Raw genomic sequence first — 16209 nt, forward strand, 5'->3', positions numbered from 1 at the left:
GGTTTTGTTGCATTTTATTCAAAGAAATCGGTGCCACGTTCGTCCCGGATCAAGCCTCGCTCCATCTCCGCTTCGGTGTCGTCGTTACGGTATCTTTTAATATCAAGGCACGTATATTCTGTTCTTTCTGTATCGATCTTGTCATAGTATGCGTTGTGTTATTTTATGCGTGAAAATCCATGTGTGACGTTCGTCGTTTGAGCGGAAAATGGTTTGAATGCGTTTGAAATACTTTTTAGATCTGAAATCTCGTAACATACTGTTCTGATGCAAACTGTGATTTTTCTGTCCGGATTTTGAGAAATCTTTCAACTAGAAAATTGTAGAACTTTTCGATACCTTCGATTTGATATAAAATTTGAGACTTTTGGATGAAAATTGAGTGAGTTATGATGTTTTTCGTGGGACTGCTCAAACTGCGACTTTTACGAAAATTGTGTTCTTGAAGTTATTTGTTGCAGGCTTCGTTGGAAATCGACGGGTGATTGTTGCTGCGTCTAGGTATGATCGGTATGATGTTGGGTCGTTATTTATCATGTCGTTCGGTGTTGATAGGCACTAGAATGCACAAGAAAGTCGTAGGAACCAATTGGTGTCAATTGCCTCGTTTTCCTCAAATTGTATGTATCGTAGGGGAACGTCGTTCTTTGGGTGTTCGTACGAGTTTAGATCGATGTTATGGTGTCTTAGGATGGTCTCAAGGTGTTTAATTCCGTTCCATTAGTCGTTCAATTGGGAGAATAGATATTGTGTGAGTTTTTCCTCGCAGGTTCAGAAAATCGAGGCCACACAGACCCTGGCACGAGGTCCGTACCCCTGTTTCCCTCGAAGTGTCTTTTTCCAGAGACTAGACGGACCCCTACACGGACCCTTACACAGGGTCCATGCCTTTGTTTCTTTCGCGGTGCCGAATTCCCGAGGCTACACGGACCTAGGCACGGGGTCCGTGCCCCTCCTCCTTTTCGATGTCTTTTTACAGAGTCTAGACGGACCCATGCACGGACCCAGGCACGGGGTCCGTGTCTTTCGTTTTTGGGAAAAATAATTTTGTACGCTTTGAGGTTAGACGTCATAGTTTAATGCAAGTGTTATCAAGGTCGCGTCATGGGAAATTTTAGTATGTCCTTAAGTAATGATTGAACTCGAGAGTAAGTATGATTTCTACGTTAAGTTATGCAAGTTAAGTATGCAATTTCATGTTAGTGTGTGCAGCAACGGCCCCAGTCGAAGTCCAACGAATCCCTCAACGCCATGTAAGTATGTAGGACGTGCAAAGAAAATATTTTAAGTTTTTGAGGTATGCTAAATGTCTTGTGACCAAATTATGAATGGGTTTGGAAGTCGGTGAACGTGGCCGAGGACCTCTCCGCCCCGTTAAATTATGAACGGGTTGTATCGTGGTTGGAAAGCGTTAAATTATGAACGGGGACCAACCAGCCCGTTAAATTATGAACGGGGATCTCATGTATGCGGCAGTGGATACGTCCCTGTCAGCCCAGTACTTCGGTGTGTCTGATCAGGCGTTTATTATGTATGGGTCACTTGCTTTGAAACATCCTCTACGAAAATGATGAAGTTACGTATGTTCAAGTATGCAGTATGTTTATGAAAGTTCATGTTGATGGCACGTCTAGTTATGTATGTACGTATGTTCAAGTTTATTATGCAAGCTCAAGTTTCAAGTTATGTACGTTCTATTTTTAAGATGCATGCAATTTTATTATGTAGTACTCGTTATCCCAGTTTATACGTGTTGAGTCTTTAGACTCACTAGACTTGATCGATGCAGGTGACTATGTTGATGAGGAGACGGGAGGTGGAGACCAAGGGGCAGGCTTGGACTGAGCGGGAGGCTAGACCCGAGGACCGCCTACGTTGTTTTAAGATTTTAAGAAAATACATTTACACTCTGATTTTATGATTGGATTGTGAGACATTTTGAGACAGCTTGTCTTTTAGCAAATTTTAGTTGGTGATATTGATTTCAAATGTTATTTTAATGAATGATGAGTGACGACCGTATAAATGTGTAGATTTAAGAATTTTTTTTTAATTTTTCCGCAAATTTTAAGTATGATAAGTACGGTTCGTTACATATTACGTTGCTGCATTCCTGGCACGGGTGGCCACCTGTTCTTGTTGCTGATGCGTTTCATTTGGACTCCGTTTTGGTATCCGTTATTTCATTGTTACCGACACGCATTGCATTGCATTTCATTGCATTTTACTTGATTTTATTTCACAGTCAGTTATAATTGTCATAATTTTACTGGTTCGTCGTACTGGGGCCTGACCCCTCTTTTCTATTTATGCTGTGGTTGTTTTTGATGCCATAGCAGATTATCCAGGAGGATTTGACGCGTCTGGTGGAGCGTCAGGTAGCGGTGCCCAGTAGTTGGATTGTTGTTGCGAGTTCCCAGATATTATATTATGGAGTCATACATTTACCGGGGAGATGCCCCGTGTAGCTGTACTGTTATTTTTACGATGTTTTGAATTGATAGTTGTGTGATCGAGCCTTGCGGCTCTGCATGTGTTTAGTCTTGGCCAGTGCGGCTATAGGTTATGAATTGATGTTGTGACTATATTTCGAGTATATAATTTTGTTTGTGATGTTTTGATTTTTTGGGATGTCCTATTTACGAATAGGTCATGGCGAAATTTCTGTAGGCCCAAAAAGGGAAAATTTTTAATCGCTTTCGCTGTTTACATTAATAAATCCTGCTGTTTGGTAATTAAATATTAATCAGGAGCACGGGCCCCCACAGTTGGTATCAATTTTTCGATATTTACTAGGAATTTCCAAAATGTTCATTTCTTTTATTTCTAATGCTATAAACAGTTCCCAATAACGATTTAACATTTCACAAATCATAAATTCCCAAATTAATAGGCTAAATTCGAAATATTATCTATTAAATTTCGAAAAATTAGCTTAATACCTCCAATCGACTCCGATATAGCACCTACAATCAATAATCCAATATATATTAATTATTGGAACTCAATTGAATTAAAATCCCCAAAATTCGAAACCCTAAAATCATAATTATACCTCAAGGCTTCGAAGTAAAGCTCTAGGAAGCTTAAACCGAGAGTTTCCTCACAAATTCCGGTGAAAAACGAGCGGCGATCTCCGACGGGTTTCCGAGAGTCGCAAGTTTTCTTAGCAAAAAGGGTATCACTAGATAGCCCTTGCCGAGAGGATTCCGAATATATATTTACTTTATTTTTTTGATGTTTTGAATTGATAGTTGTGTGATCGAGCCTTGCCGGCTCTGCATGTGTTTAGTCCTGGCCAGTGCGGCTATAGGTTATGAATTGATGTTGGGACTTTATTTCGAGTATATAAATTTTATTTGTGATGTTTTGATTTTTTGGGATGTCCTATTTACAAATAGGTCATGCCGAAATTTCTGTAGGCCCAAAAAGGGAAAATTTTTAATCGCTTTCGTTGTTTACATTAATAAATCCTGCTGTTTGGTAATTAAATATTAATCAGGAGCACGGGCCCCCACATGGAATGTCGGGGTTAAGCTAGTGACGTGAGTTTTGGGAAGTTGAGGTCAATAGGATGCAAAACAAGGTAGGGCTGAGAATTTTGAGTACTTTCTGGAATTTTTAGCAGCGAGATCTTGGGTCTGGTGATTATTTTTAGGAGCTTTATGGTGTTTTTAAGGCATGGTAAAAAGTTGGGAAAGTTTTGGTTATGTTTCGAGTCGATTCAGATTAAAACCGGGACCTCGGTCCAAGTTTTAAAACGAATCGGTTAAGTTCTGATTTTGGCTCGGGTTTACGTCTAGGAATACTTTTAAATATGTTTTGGGACATTTTAAGGAGTTTGGTAAGCTTCGGGTCAATTTTAGAAGTCCAGGGTTGAAACGATAATTTTTGGGTTTCTAGGGGCAAAATGGTCGTTTTGCACCCGCAGTGAGAATTTGGTCATTGCAGTGCCCTAAGCACAAATTTATGATATTTTAAATGTTTATGCATCATATTTGCGATTTTTACGCAATTAAGATAAATACGGTGCATGATTGGTTTAAAATAAAAGTTACGTTTATGCATGTTTTTATTAAGTGATGAATATGATGACACGTTTTGAAGGAAGTGATTTAGTTGTGACTAACACAATGACACGATGATATGATTGGAGATATCGTTAGAGAAAATGCCCCAGAGGGAGCCCGACGATCGTATTTCCATTGACATGATATGATAGGCCCGGGCTCAGTGGGCGGGTAATGCCGTCGCTGATGTCCCTCGCCGCCAGGGTACCGCGGTTACACGTAGATGGATCCATCGACTGACATGATGACATGATGATACCAAAGTCACAGCTAATGAACGGAATCCAAATTAAGATTTTAACACGTATATGCTGATACGATGATCCATGCTATTACCATGTTTTGACAGGTCACGGTTACGCATACGATATGATAACATCATGAGACATGTTTTGACACGTTACGATTTTACATGACACGCTTATGTTCATGTTTTTAAGCTCATGAAATGTGTGTTGATTATGCTATTTTTCACTGCTGTGTGCTACGTATATGTACTTGTTATTACTGGTACATGTGTGTTGAGTCTTTAGACTCACTAGGCGTGTGTGATGCAGGTGTGCATCTTGATCAAGGGACCGGAGGTGCCGAAGACTGAGTAGGTAGGCGGGATGTGCGATGACACGACCCGAGGACCATTATTTTTCCGCATATTGAATCATGTTTTTTTAGAGGAGTTACACATTTTTATATATGATGATATTACTATTTTTACACGTTTACGTTTCCGTTGATTTTGGATGACGTTAGTTATTTTTAAACTGCATCATTCTTGTTGGCAAATGAATACGATTATTTTAATGTTATTTTGTAATTGCGAGCTTTAAAAAAAAGTTTCCGCATGTTAAAACGAGTAGACATTTCAATTGGTATCAAAGCAAGAGTCCTGTATAGGGTTGTGCCACTGCCAGCTTCTGTCGTGCAGCAATCAAGCCTCAGGTCTGTAAGCTTTTATGATTTTAATATTTTAATGATTTTAATGCTATCACCTGCATGCTTACATGATATATGCATTACGGTAAATGTTTATCTGTCTTTATGTTTTAAGTTTAGATGTTTTAAATTTTTTATGGCTGTTACGACATGAAACGAGAAATTATATGATTCTCATGGATGCTGGCTTTGTGATGAAATTGGACATGAATAAGAATTTTGCTATTGGACATTAGGAAAGGTCGGAAACGATTTGACTATATTAATTTTTATTAGTAGTACTGATATTCTACTCGTGGATCAGAAGTTAAACTTGAAAATTATGAATGATTTTGGAGCTTGTAAATTTTCTAAGAGAATACTGAGGGTTCGGGACTGTTAGTTGAGTTAGTTTTTGAGGATTCCATGTAAGGATTATTGATTCGGAGACTACGACGATTTTTGGAAGTGTAAAGCGTAGAATTTATTTAGGATAAATGCTCTACCTGGTTGGATTTAAGAATGGAATTGTATGAATTGAAAATTTTAAGGACTTAATTGTAATAACCAATAGTCTAAGGACCTAAGTGCAAAAATGAAATTCAAAAGGACTATTTTGAATTTACCAGATTTTGGGATTAAATTCAGAGTTTCTGGAATTTTAAGGTTTAATGAGGCTAAAATCGAAAATTTTATGGGGACAAAAATGCAAATTTCGAAGAGTTGTAGGGCCAAAAATATAATATTTGAGAACTTTAAAGACCAAATTGCAAATTTTGAAATTTTTGAGGATTAAATTAAGACTTTTGAGGAATACTTGGGTTACATCAGTAATTTTTCGAGATTATGAGAATTGATTTTGGGTTTAATAAGCTTGAAATTATTGACCTTTATGTTACGAGAAACCTATAAAATAGAATTGAGAACGCCGATAACTTCTGGCTAATTATGGAATTTTAGGAATTTAGGACAAATTGAATAATTTTTGAGGGAATTAAGAATTAATGTTGCAATTTTAAGAAATTGTGAATTAGTTTAGCAGTAAGTGAAAATGTAATGGTTTAAATGATAGGAATTTTCGGTGATTTAGGCTTGAAGGATATTTAGAACATTGGTATATCTGGGTTATAAGGTTATAGGAACTGATAATATCAAGGACATTGTAGGATGAATCAATTTTGGGTTTGAAAATTTAAGTGTTAGTGAAATAATGTTGTGGCAAATTAAGAATTTGAACTGATGACAATTTAAGGTGAAGTTGATCAGTTAGTTAAGTTATAAGAGTAGACATTGAGCTAACAAAATTTTGGGAACTTAAGTTTGATGTATCATAAGTTTTAATCATGATCCTAAAAGTTAAACTTATACTTTTTTTGGAATTTGATTTTTCTAGAAAGTTGGGTACGATTGATGGTTAGGCTACTTGATAGACGCATGTAAGAATTGAGGTAGACACCTTGGCTCGAGGAATTTTTTTTAAAGTCATTGAGAAACTTGGGAATAAGTGAATATGTGTGTTGGAATTATGATATCCAAAACTATTTGGGTTGCGTAAGTTTGAATTTCAAATTTAGGGGATATGTGTTCATACGGGAATTTTGAATGAAATAAAAACAAAAAGGAATTAGTGGTATTCAACATAGATTACCGATGAACGAATATTAAGATTTCTACCGAGTAAAAAATCTAAAACCTTGATGTGGGGATTCTAGAATTCTACAGGTTATAAGTGAAGTTGATTTATTAAAATTATTTTAAGGCTACCATGGGATGACTTAATAAGTTTTATACGCTAGTACTAATTAAGCATTAAAGATACGTAAGAATGCGACATTTGTTCCAAGGAGGAAAGTCCGAGGGTCTTAGGCCTCCACTTTCTTGCAATTGAGAAGATAATATTTTAAGCATGTAATTGATGTTAGAATGAATTTTATTATTTAGGTAGAAGATCGGTATCGTATGTTTTGGGTTTTATGGATTAACACTACTCGAATTTAAGATTTGCCATAGTGTTATGTATGGATGTACTTCTAAATAGTTAAGTTATGTAAGTTTGGTGTGGTAAGATAAAGATTCGATTCAAGGATCTTATGCTAATATTATTACGGGGTTTAGGTAATGTTTAACTTTTAAGTGTTTTACCCAGTATAGAAGTCGAATAGAAAATTTTGATGCTAATATCTCCTAAGTCGAATGGCATGAATGCCAATACTTGGATTTGAAGATTTAACATTTCTTGGGTTCAATAAATTTAAGAAAGGATGCTGTTAAGAATTCAATATTGTAATATAATAGGTCAATGAACATCTTGGGTATAATTTATAATAGGTCAATGAACATCTTGGGTATAATATAAGAAAGTAAGACGCAATAAACTTCGGATTGCCATTTCTAATATTAGGAAGTTTAAGAAAAGTTGAAATTCGAGGTTATAGAAAATGAAACTAAGTTACCATAAGTTGTTTTAAGTTGTGAACCGCAAACGAGAATTTAGGTAGGCAAATTTAATTAGGATTGAGGACACGTAAGGACAGTTTAACACTTATTTTATCAGAGTAGCACAGCGGAAGCGTATATTATTGGAATACTAGAATTAAGAGTCTAAAATTTTTGTGTATCGATGATAAGCGAATTTCGAGGACGAAATTCAATTTAAGGGGCGAAAATTGTAACGTTCCGAAAATCTGAAAGTCCACGTGAACCACGTGCATGTAAATTATTAATTTTCTTTGGTATTTTATTAAATTTTTTTAAAGCATTAAATGCTTGTTTATTTCATGAAATTGTGTTTAATTATTTTTATGCATTTTATGCATAATTCATACATGATAGGATTTAATTCATGAAATTTATAAAAGTTCACGCATTAGGGTTTCTAGGTGTCTTTCACGTTCGTACGAGGATCGGAGACCGGAGAATTTTCAGGAAAATTATTTTATTACACGATTTATTTCTATAAATTAATTTAAAGCGTTTTAATGTAATTTTCAAAAACGGGATTTTATTGAGTATTTGTACCCGCAAGACTTTATTTTCAACGGTACGCAAATTTTATCCAATCGGAGGACTTTTAAAGGGTTAGGCTAATATTTTCAAAATCTTTCCAACTCATAATATTTTTCGGGAGTGTGTTTGGATTTAATGGGCCTACTTTTGAGCTTTTTGGGCTGAAAATATTTTAAGCTTTTAATTTAAACCAAATTAAGGCCCATTAACGTTGTGTTTATTATATAATTAAGCACCTAAACCATTTTAACCTAAACCTAATCACTTGCTTAGCCGACACCTCCCCTATCAGCTATCTACCTCGTGAAATGCAGCAGCAAAACTCGGTGCCTCCATTTCTTTCATTCGGTCGTGTGTCATATTGCTTTGCTCATTCACAAACAAATCATCAGGCACACAGTGTATCATATTTTATGCATCATACACATTATATACATGCTTTTATATGTTTATCTGTGTGTGAAACTTCCGATCCAGGCGTGGGTATGCATGGTTTACGATTTTCTCAAGTGTCCTGGTATTCTTTTGTTTGTCACTCACATCTTCGGTAATCTGTGCAAGGGGTTGCTGTGAGGTGATGCTAAGGGGCTGAGAATGGTGTCAGTATGGGTTTGAGGGAGCAACACCGATTGTGATTGCTGGGAGTGGATAGATCGGAGAATCTGGTTGGGCTCGCGTGGGGTTGTGGCTCGTGTGTGGAGTGGTATAGGCGGGGCAGAGGTTGAGGGTCTGAGTCACGGCCCAGGAAGGCCAAGACACTGTTGGAACCACCTGAACCATCGGCCACACGCACACGAGGAAAGAGACTCGGGTAGAGTGGTTTTGAGAGATTTCGTTTGGTGCTGTGTTGTAGACTGCATGGGGCTGGTGGCTCGATTCTAATAGGCTCCTTAGGGTCTGGTGTAGGTCCTTGGTATGCTGGTTCATGGCTGGTATGTCGGGGTTAAGCTAGTGACGTGAGTTTTGGGAAGTTGAGGTCAATAGGATGCAAAACAAGGAAGGGCCGAGAATTTTGAGTACTTTCTGGAATTTTCAGCAGCGAGATCTTGGGTCTGGTGATTATGTTTAGGAGCTTTATGGTGTTTTTAAGGCATGGTAAAAAGTTGGGAAAGTTTTGGTTATGTTTCGAGTCGATTAAGATTAAAACCGGGACCTCGGTCCAAGTTTTAAAACGAATCGGTTAAGTTCTGATTTTGGCTCGGGTTTACGTCTAGGAATACTTTTAAATATGTTTTGGGACATTTTGAGGAGTTTGGTAAGTTTCGGGTCAATTTTAAAAGTCCAGGGTTGAAACGATAATTTTTGGGTTTCTAGGGGCAAAATGGTCATTTTGCACCTGGGATGAGAATTTGGTCATGGCAGCGCCCTAAGCACAAATTTATGATATTTTAAATGTGTATGAATCATATTTACGATTTTTACGCAATTAAGATAAATACGGTGCATGCTTGGTTTAAAAGAAAAGTTACGTTTATGCATGTTTTTATTAAGTGATGAATATGATGACACGTTTTGAAAGAAGTGATTTAGTTGTGACTAACACGATGACACGATGATATGATTGGAGATATCGTGAGGGAAAAGGCCCCAGAGGGAACCCGACGATCATATTTCCATTGACATGATATGATAAGCCCGGGCTCAGTGGGCAGGTAATGCCTTCGCTGATGACCCTCGCCGCCGAGTACCGCGGTTACACGTAGATGGATCCATCGACTGACATGATGACATGATGATACCAAAGTCACAGCTAATGAACGGAATTCAAATTAAGATTTTAACATGTATATGCTGATACGATGATACATGCTATTACCATGTTTTGACAGGTCACGGTTACGCATACGATATGATAACATGATAAGACATGTTTTAACACGTTACGATTTTACATGACACGCTTATGTTCATGTTTTTAAGCTCGTGAAATGTGTGTTGATTATGCTATTTTCACTGCTGTGTGCTACGTATATGTACTTATTATTACTGGTATAGGTGTGTTGAGTCTTTAGACTCACTAGGCGTGTGTGATGCAGGTGTGCATCTTGATCAAGGGACCGGAGGTGCCGAAGACTGAGTAGGCAGGCGGGATGTGCGGTGACACGACCCGAGGACCATTATTTTTCCGCATATTGAATCATGTTTTTTGAGAGGAATTACACATTTTTATATATGATGATATTACTATTTTTACACGTTTACGTTTCCGTTGATTTTTGATAACGTTAGTTATTTTTAAAATGCGTCATTCTTGTTGGCAAATGAATACGATTATTTTAAATGTTATTTTGTAATTGCGAGCTTTAAAAAAAAATATTTACGCATGTTAAAACGAGTAGACGTTTCATTTTATATGTGTGCCGCCGTCTTTTTGTTAAGGAGGTGACTTTTTTTAGCTAATAGTAGGTCACTTTTGATACGATCTCATTAATTTTTATTTGTGAGAATGGTCAACCCGTAAATATTCACAATAAAAAGTAATACTCTTAGCATAAAAAAAGTAATATTTTTTCATGGATGACCCAAATAAGAGATCCGTCCCGCAAAATACGACCCGTGAGACCGTCTCACACAATTTTTTGTCAGAGTAGGTCTCTTGTGAGACGGTTTCATTAATCTTTATCTGTGAGACGGGTCAACCTTACCGATATTCACAATAAAAAGTAATATTCTTAGCATAAATAAAAAAGTAATATCTTTTCATGGATGACCGAAATAAGAGATCCGTCTCATAAAATATGACCCGTGAGACCGTCTCACACAAGTTTTTGTCATTAGACTAAAGAATCTCTTTTCTTTTTCGACTTTTCATTTTAATTCCTCGATTTCACCAATATGTAGGGATGAGCAAGATTTCGGTTAAAACGAATTAACCGACCGAACCGAGCTAATTCGGGAATTCGGTTCGGTTATTTCGGAAATTCGGTTTTCAAATTAAAAAAAATCGGTTATATTAGTTAATTCAGTTCAGTTACGGTTTTTCAAAATTTTGAAATTGGTTAACCGAATTAACCGATATAATAAATAATATTATTTAATAAGTTTTTATTATTTATCAATTTTTATATATATTTTAATTTTTAATTTTAAAATCGATATAATATATATGAATTTTGTTCAAACAAAACTTATACATTTGTGATGTGTGTGATTTTATGTTTTTATGGATTTTTGTAGACTTTAATGTTCAAGAAAAATTAAATATATAATTAAAGTTAAATCAATTTTTTTAAAAAAAACTAATCGGTTAATTCGGTCACAGACAGAACTAACCGATTTTAATTCGGTTAAGTTTTAATCGGTTTTGAAAATTAATTTGATCGGTTCAGTTATTGCTAAATATTTCGGTTCGGTTAGGTTCGATTATGGATAATTTAGTTCGGTCGGTAACCGATCCGACCGAATGCTCACCCCTACCTATATGTATGACATAAAAATCATGGTTAGGAGATATAAATATCATCAAAAGAATTATTGAATTTACGTCAAAATATGAACAAAATCGAATGATTTTTATGTGATCATAATGTGATAATTAATGTGATAATTAATATAAATTGAATATATTATTTTATATTGCCCGTCTACTATAATATATTACACTATAAAATAATTTTATACAATTTATGTTTATTTTTTTCAAAAATTTAAATATATAATTATGTACATAAAAAAATTTGTATAATAGAATTAAATGAAAGAATTTCATTTGATTTTGGTTATATGAACCAAATAACTTATTTTTTCTTTCCAAAACTGATAGAAATATAATTTTTTTAAATAAAATTATTTAATTAACCCATACTTTATTGTACAATTGAAAAAATTATTTCAAATCAATTAAAAATAATTATATATTTTAAAATTATGTATATATTTTTATTTTATGATCTTCGATTATTTTTAACATTAAAAATTTAATTTATTATAAATAATATTTTTTTGTATATCATATACAAACAATAAATGAGTATTCAATAATAATAATAATAATTTAAAATAATAAGTAAAATTTTGATTTTACTATAAATTCAATTATTAAATAACATTAAACAAACAATAAAATCAAATTTTAAATTCTTATGTACTTTCATTTCAATTCCAAATCTCATTTTTAATTATCCCTAACAGTAGTGTAAATTCTCTCGTGTGTGTGTGTTTTTCGTTTTCCCTGACACAATGCGAAATTCTCTCTAAATAAGTAAAAATCTACCCCAAAACAGTGGGTATCTTTCCGCCCTAAATTCTTTCTTTTCAGTTTTTGGTCGTAAATCCCTCGATCTTCTCCGATTATACATCGCTACAATGGTAATGGTTTTTTTTTTCCCATATAACAATTATATACTACACTTGTACTTTGTTCAATTCTCTGCACTTTCTGTCTGTTTTTACGATCTTTGTGATCTGCAGAAATGGAAGTCGGAAACCTCAGAATTTTTTGGCTTATGGTTTTATTTGGTTGATCCTTTTTCATTTTTTTTTTAAGATTTCTAGATCTGATTTGATATGTTCTTTTAGTACATGCTCGAATTTCGCATTTGCAGAAGTTTTGAAGCTCGATCTTGGGATTACTCAGTAGTATTAACTCAATGAGTGGGATTAATTTTTTTTTTTTTTTGGCAATTATGGTTTTAAGTATAGGCCCTTTACCCAGGAAATATTTTGGTTTACATGAACCTTCTCAAGTATGTATTACTAACGGTGTTCAACCGGTCCACGTCTGAATGATGTCATCTTCTCTACAATTGACAAACTGCATAGAAATAGCTTTCATTCCCATATTTATTTCTTGCTTTCAAATTATTATGTAAGTATCTGAATTACTTGTACTTCTAGTGCTCTGATATCTCTTACAGGGTGACTATAGTGTTTATTAACGTTCTTGGTTTCAACTACGAATACTGAGTTGAGTAAAACAATCACTAATGGATAAAGTATGGGCAACTGTGAATTTTGGGATGCGATTGTTGAACCAATGTTTTCTTGAACTTAACTATGAACTAACTTCTTAACACAACTGAGCCCACAGCAAGTGAGAATAAGGAAGCTAGGAATGTTTCATGGAATTCTCCCTAAGAAAATAATAGTCTTTATAGTAGTCAGTGCCTATGATAGATTTCAAAATTATGATATATGTTTCTCCCGTACTGATGGCATACCCGTAGGATGTATAGGTTTCTCATGAATTTTGTGTTGGACTTATTTATATTTTAATGTATCCAATGGTGTAAATCATGAGGATGCTTCCCGGTGTGGTACGGACCAAATCCTTCTTATTACTTGACTACATCTCATTAGGAGTAAGACATCCATGTCGACGGACTTTCGGGCTTCGGCCCTTACAATCCTTTAGTAGACTCTTTCCTCTCAAATTTCTTTTGTGAAAATAAAATTTTTAGCTACATAACTTGCACATTTTCCATTTTTGGTTATGTTATTAGTCAATTCATAGCCTTAGTGGACTAGTACTTTTTTTCAATTTTAGTCATTTTCCACCGGAATGCTGACATGGCGCCGATAAATGCTGGCATGACACCGGAAAATGTTAATGTAACGTTGAATATTAATGACATGTCTGATGTCATGCCATTACTCCGATGAAAATGACTAAAATTGAAAATACGTTCATGCTGGTGATCTAAAATCACGAATTGACTGATAACATAATAAAAAATGAAATATGTGCAAATCATTCGACCAAAAATGTTGTTCTCCCAATTCTTTTTATGGAGTCAGGAATATGTAAAAACTGCTCGGTTGGGAATTCATGTCCTAGGAAAATGATTAATCAGTAGGGATCGTGTTGAATTTTTTTTTTGGGGTCTCGTTTTGCTTACCTATATGATGAAGTCTTTTTAAGAATAAATTTGAATTGTTCGACTAGGAAAATCTGCCTTGTGCAGTATGAATCCAAAAGCCTTATTTAATTGACAAAAATGTCAACTTTTTTCAAGATTTTATCTAGCTTGGATTTGTTAAGGTACACAGAAATAGTTCTTCCACGGTCAATAAGGTTTGGACTGAGTGAATGCTATCGGCCTGGCCCCTAGGCGAAAAAAATTTAAATTTTTATGCTCTATTTTGTACTAACTTCCAAATTTTGTTTGAATCCACCCCTTTGTCTTTTGGTCTTGCCTCCTCTCTTTAGAAATCCTGTATATTCCCCTATCGTTGATAGACATGGTCACCTGGCTATGCAATATAGAGGGGAGCACGTGGTTGTTTCTATATCTTTTACATTGTCTTTGAACATATTTTTTGGACATGACAATGTTAAATACGAAGTCATTGTGCCTCCGCAACTTTTGATTTTCTTGTCTATTTTTTATGTGCCTGACTTCATCTTTAATTAAAATTATGACTGACATCTTTTGGAATCATGTTTCTTCAACCCGTTTGGACATAGTCAGTTAGTGACTTTATAGGTTTTCAATTGTTTTTTCGGACCAGTTACCTTACCAAAGTAACTTAAAAGAGCTGATCCATGTTATCTATTAATTGTGGAAGCCCTACTTCACTGAATTGCTTTTGTAAATACTGCAATGTAAAATATGTTGATTCTTAAAGATGTAGGGTGATTAATTTTGTCAGTTAATTGTTCTACCTATAAAATAATTTGGCCGATTCTATGAGCATTTGTTTTGTTCTTTTAATGTATAGGCTAATGCAGCATCAGGAATGGCAGTTCATGATGACTGCAAACTGAAGTTTATGGAGTTGAAAGCTAAGCGAACCCACCGCTTCATAGTTTACAAGATTGAGGAGGAGCAGAAGCAGGTGATCGTTGAAAAGCTTGGCGAACCAGCTCAAACTTATGAAGACTTCATTGCAAACCTTCCTGCTGAAGAGTGTCGATATGCTGTGTATGATTTTGAATTTCTGACGGAGGATAATGTCCCAAAAAGCAGAATTTTCTTCATTGCCTGGTAGTTCTTCTTACCATCAGACACCGTATATGTCCTTTCCACAATTTTGTGTGCGATAACATTTGTGGGTTTTGTTGATTATATGTTCTAAGGTCTCCCGACACAGCAAAGGTGAGGAGCAAAATGATCTATGCCAGCTCAAAAGACAGGTTCAAGAGGGAATTAGATGGAATACAGGTAGAGCTTCAAGCCACTGACCCAACCGAGGTGGGTCTTGATGTCTTCAAAACTCGAGCCAATTAAACGCTTCTATCTACAAAAGTGCAGCAAAGTATGTCTTACTGCTTTACTCGAGCGAAATGTTAATAGTTTGTGGAACTTGTGGTACTTGCCTTGCTACGATATTGGTGTGTTGTTGAAGTTCTATCTTGTATTCGTGTCTTTGGCTGATCAAATTCTGTGATTTTAAACTTATTTTCTGGTTGTCAAATCTGTCTTGTGAATCGCTCGGGGCTCGACGAGTATCAGCAGATTGGTTTTCTATTTCTCACAAAATGTATTATCCTCGTTTGAACAGAAGGCTGCCATACCTATTATCCCAGAATGAGCTTCAGTGCATTTAACTTCACTTGTGCTGCTTATATATTTATATTTTGACCGGATGGGCCTTATTGTGTTAAACTCTTGCTGCCGCTAATTTACTCGTCCACTAATGCATGTAATTTTTTTTTACTTGTGAGTATCGTTTAGTATCTCTTAAAACTTGAAATTACTTTGTACCAAGCAATGATGAGCAGACCTATATGTTTTTCTGTATTGAGTAATCTTTTATAAAAAAATTAGAGATTGTATCAAAATTAAATTATAAATTAAAGATTGTATCGAAATTAAATTATTTTAAAAGTGATCTTTATGAGTAATTTTTGTAATTATAACAGTTATGTATATATATTTTTTTAGATTTCGAGATTGCAAGCAATTGATTTTTTGTGGGCTTTTTTTAATGCCTTTTCAAAGTTTTTATGTGGGTCTCAATACTTGAGTATAAAGTTGGTTCACAAACTTTTAAGCAGGCTTTAAAATTATTTGATTTGTATTGAATTTATCAATTCGAGTTATATTTTGGTTTGAACATGTTCAAACTTTTGTCGAGTCGAACTCTAGACCAAATCATATTAGTCGATAGTTCGCAAGTCGCTCACAAATCCTGATATTTTATTAAAAGAATATAAAAATATAATAAATAAATAGATTATGAGTCTTTCGATTATTATTTTGTTCAATAGTTCGCTAATATGTTTGAATTTTTCTAGCTGAATTCAAGCTCAAGCCTTGATTGAAACCGTACACGAACG

The 16209-nt window shown here is 35.0% G+C and overlaps 1 protein-coding gene across 1 annotated transcript; it reads left to right on the top strand.

Annotated features, from left to right (window-relative positions):
* The first annotated feature begins 12095 nt into the window (after positions 1-12095).
* Positions 12096-15516, top strand: LOC140841300 (actin-depolymerizing factor 2). The gene is made up of 3 exons (XM_073208599.1): positions 12096-12296; positions 14649-14914; positions 15007-15516. Exons 1-3 carry the CDS (start codon positions 12294-12296, stop codon positions 15155-15157), a joined length of 420 nt encoding a protein of 139 aa, XP_073064700.1. The 5' UTR covers positions 12096-12293; the 3' UTR covers positions 15158-15516.
* The last annotated feature ends 693 nt before the right edge of the window (positions 15517-16209 follow it).

The sequence above is a fragment of the Primulina eburnea genome, chromosome 9 (genome assembly GCF_022965805.1).
Source record: "Primulina eburnea isolate SZY01 chromosome 9, ASM2296580v1, whole genome shotgun sequence".
Lineage (NCBI taxonomy): Eukaryota > Viridiplantae > Streptophyta > Magnoliopsida > Lamiales > Gesneriaceae > Primulina > Primulina eburnea.

Coding starts and splice junctions, on each gene's coding strand:
- LOC140841300 (XM_073208599.1), top strand. Junction 14,915..15,006: donor AGAATTTTCTTCATTGCCTG/GTAGTTCTTCTT, acceptor ATATGTTCTAAG/GTCTCCCGACACAGCAAAGG.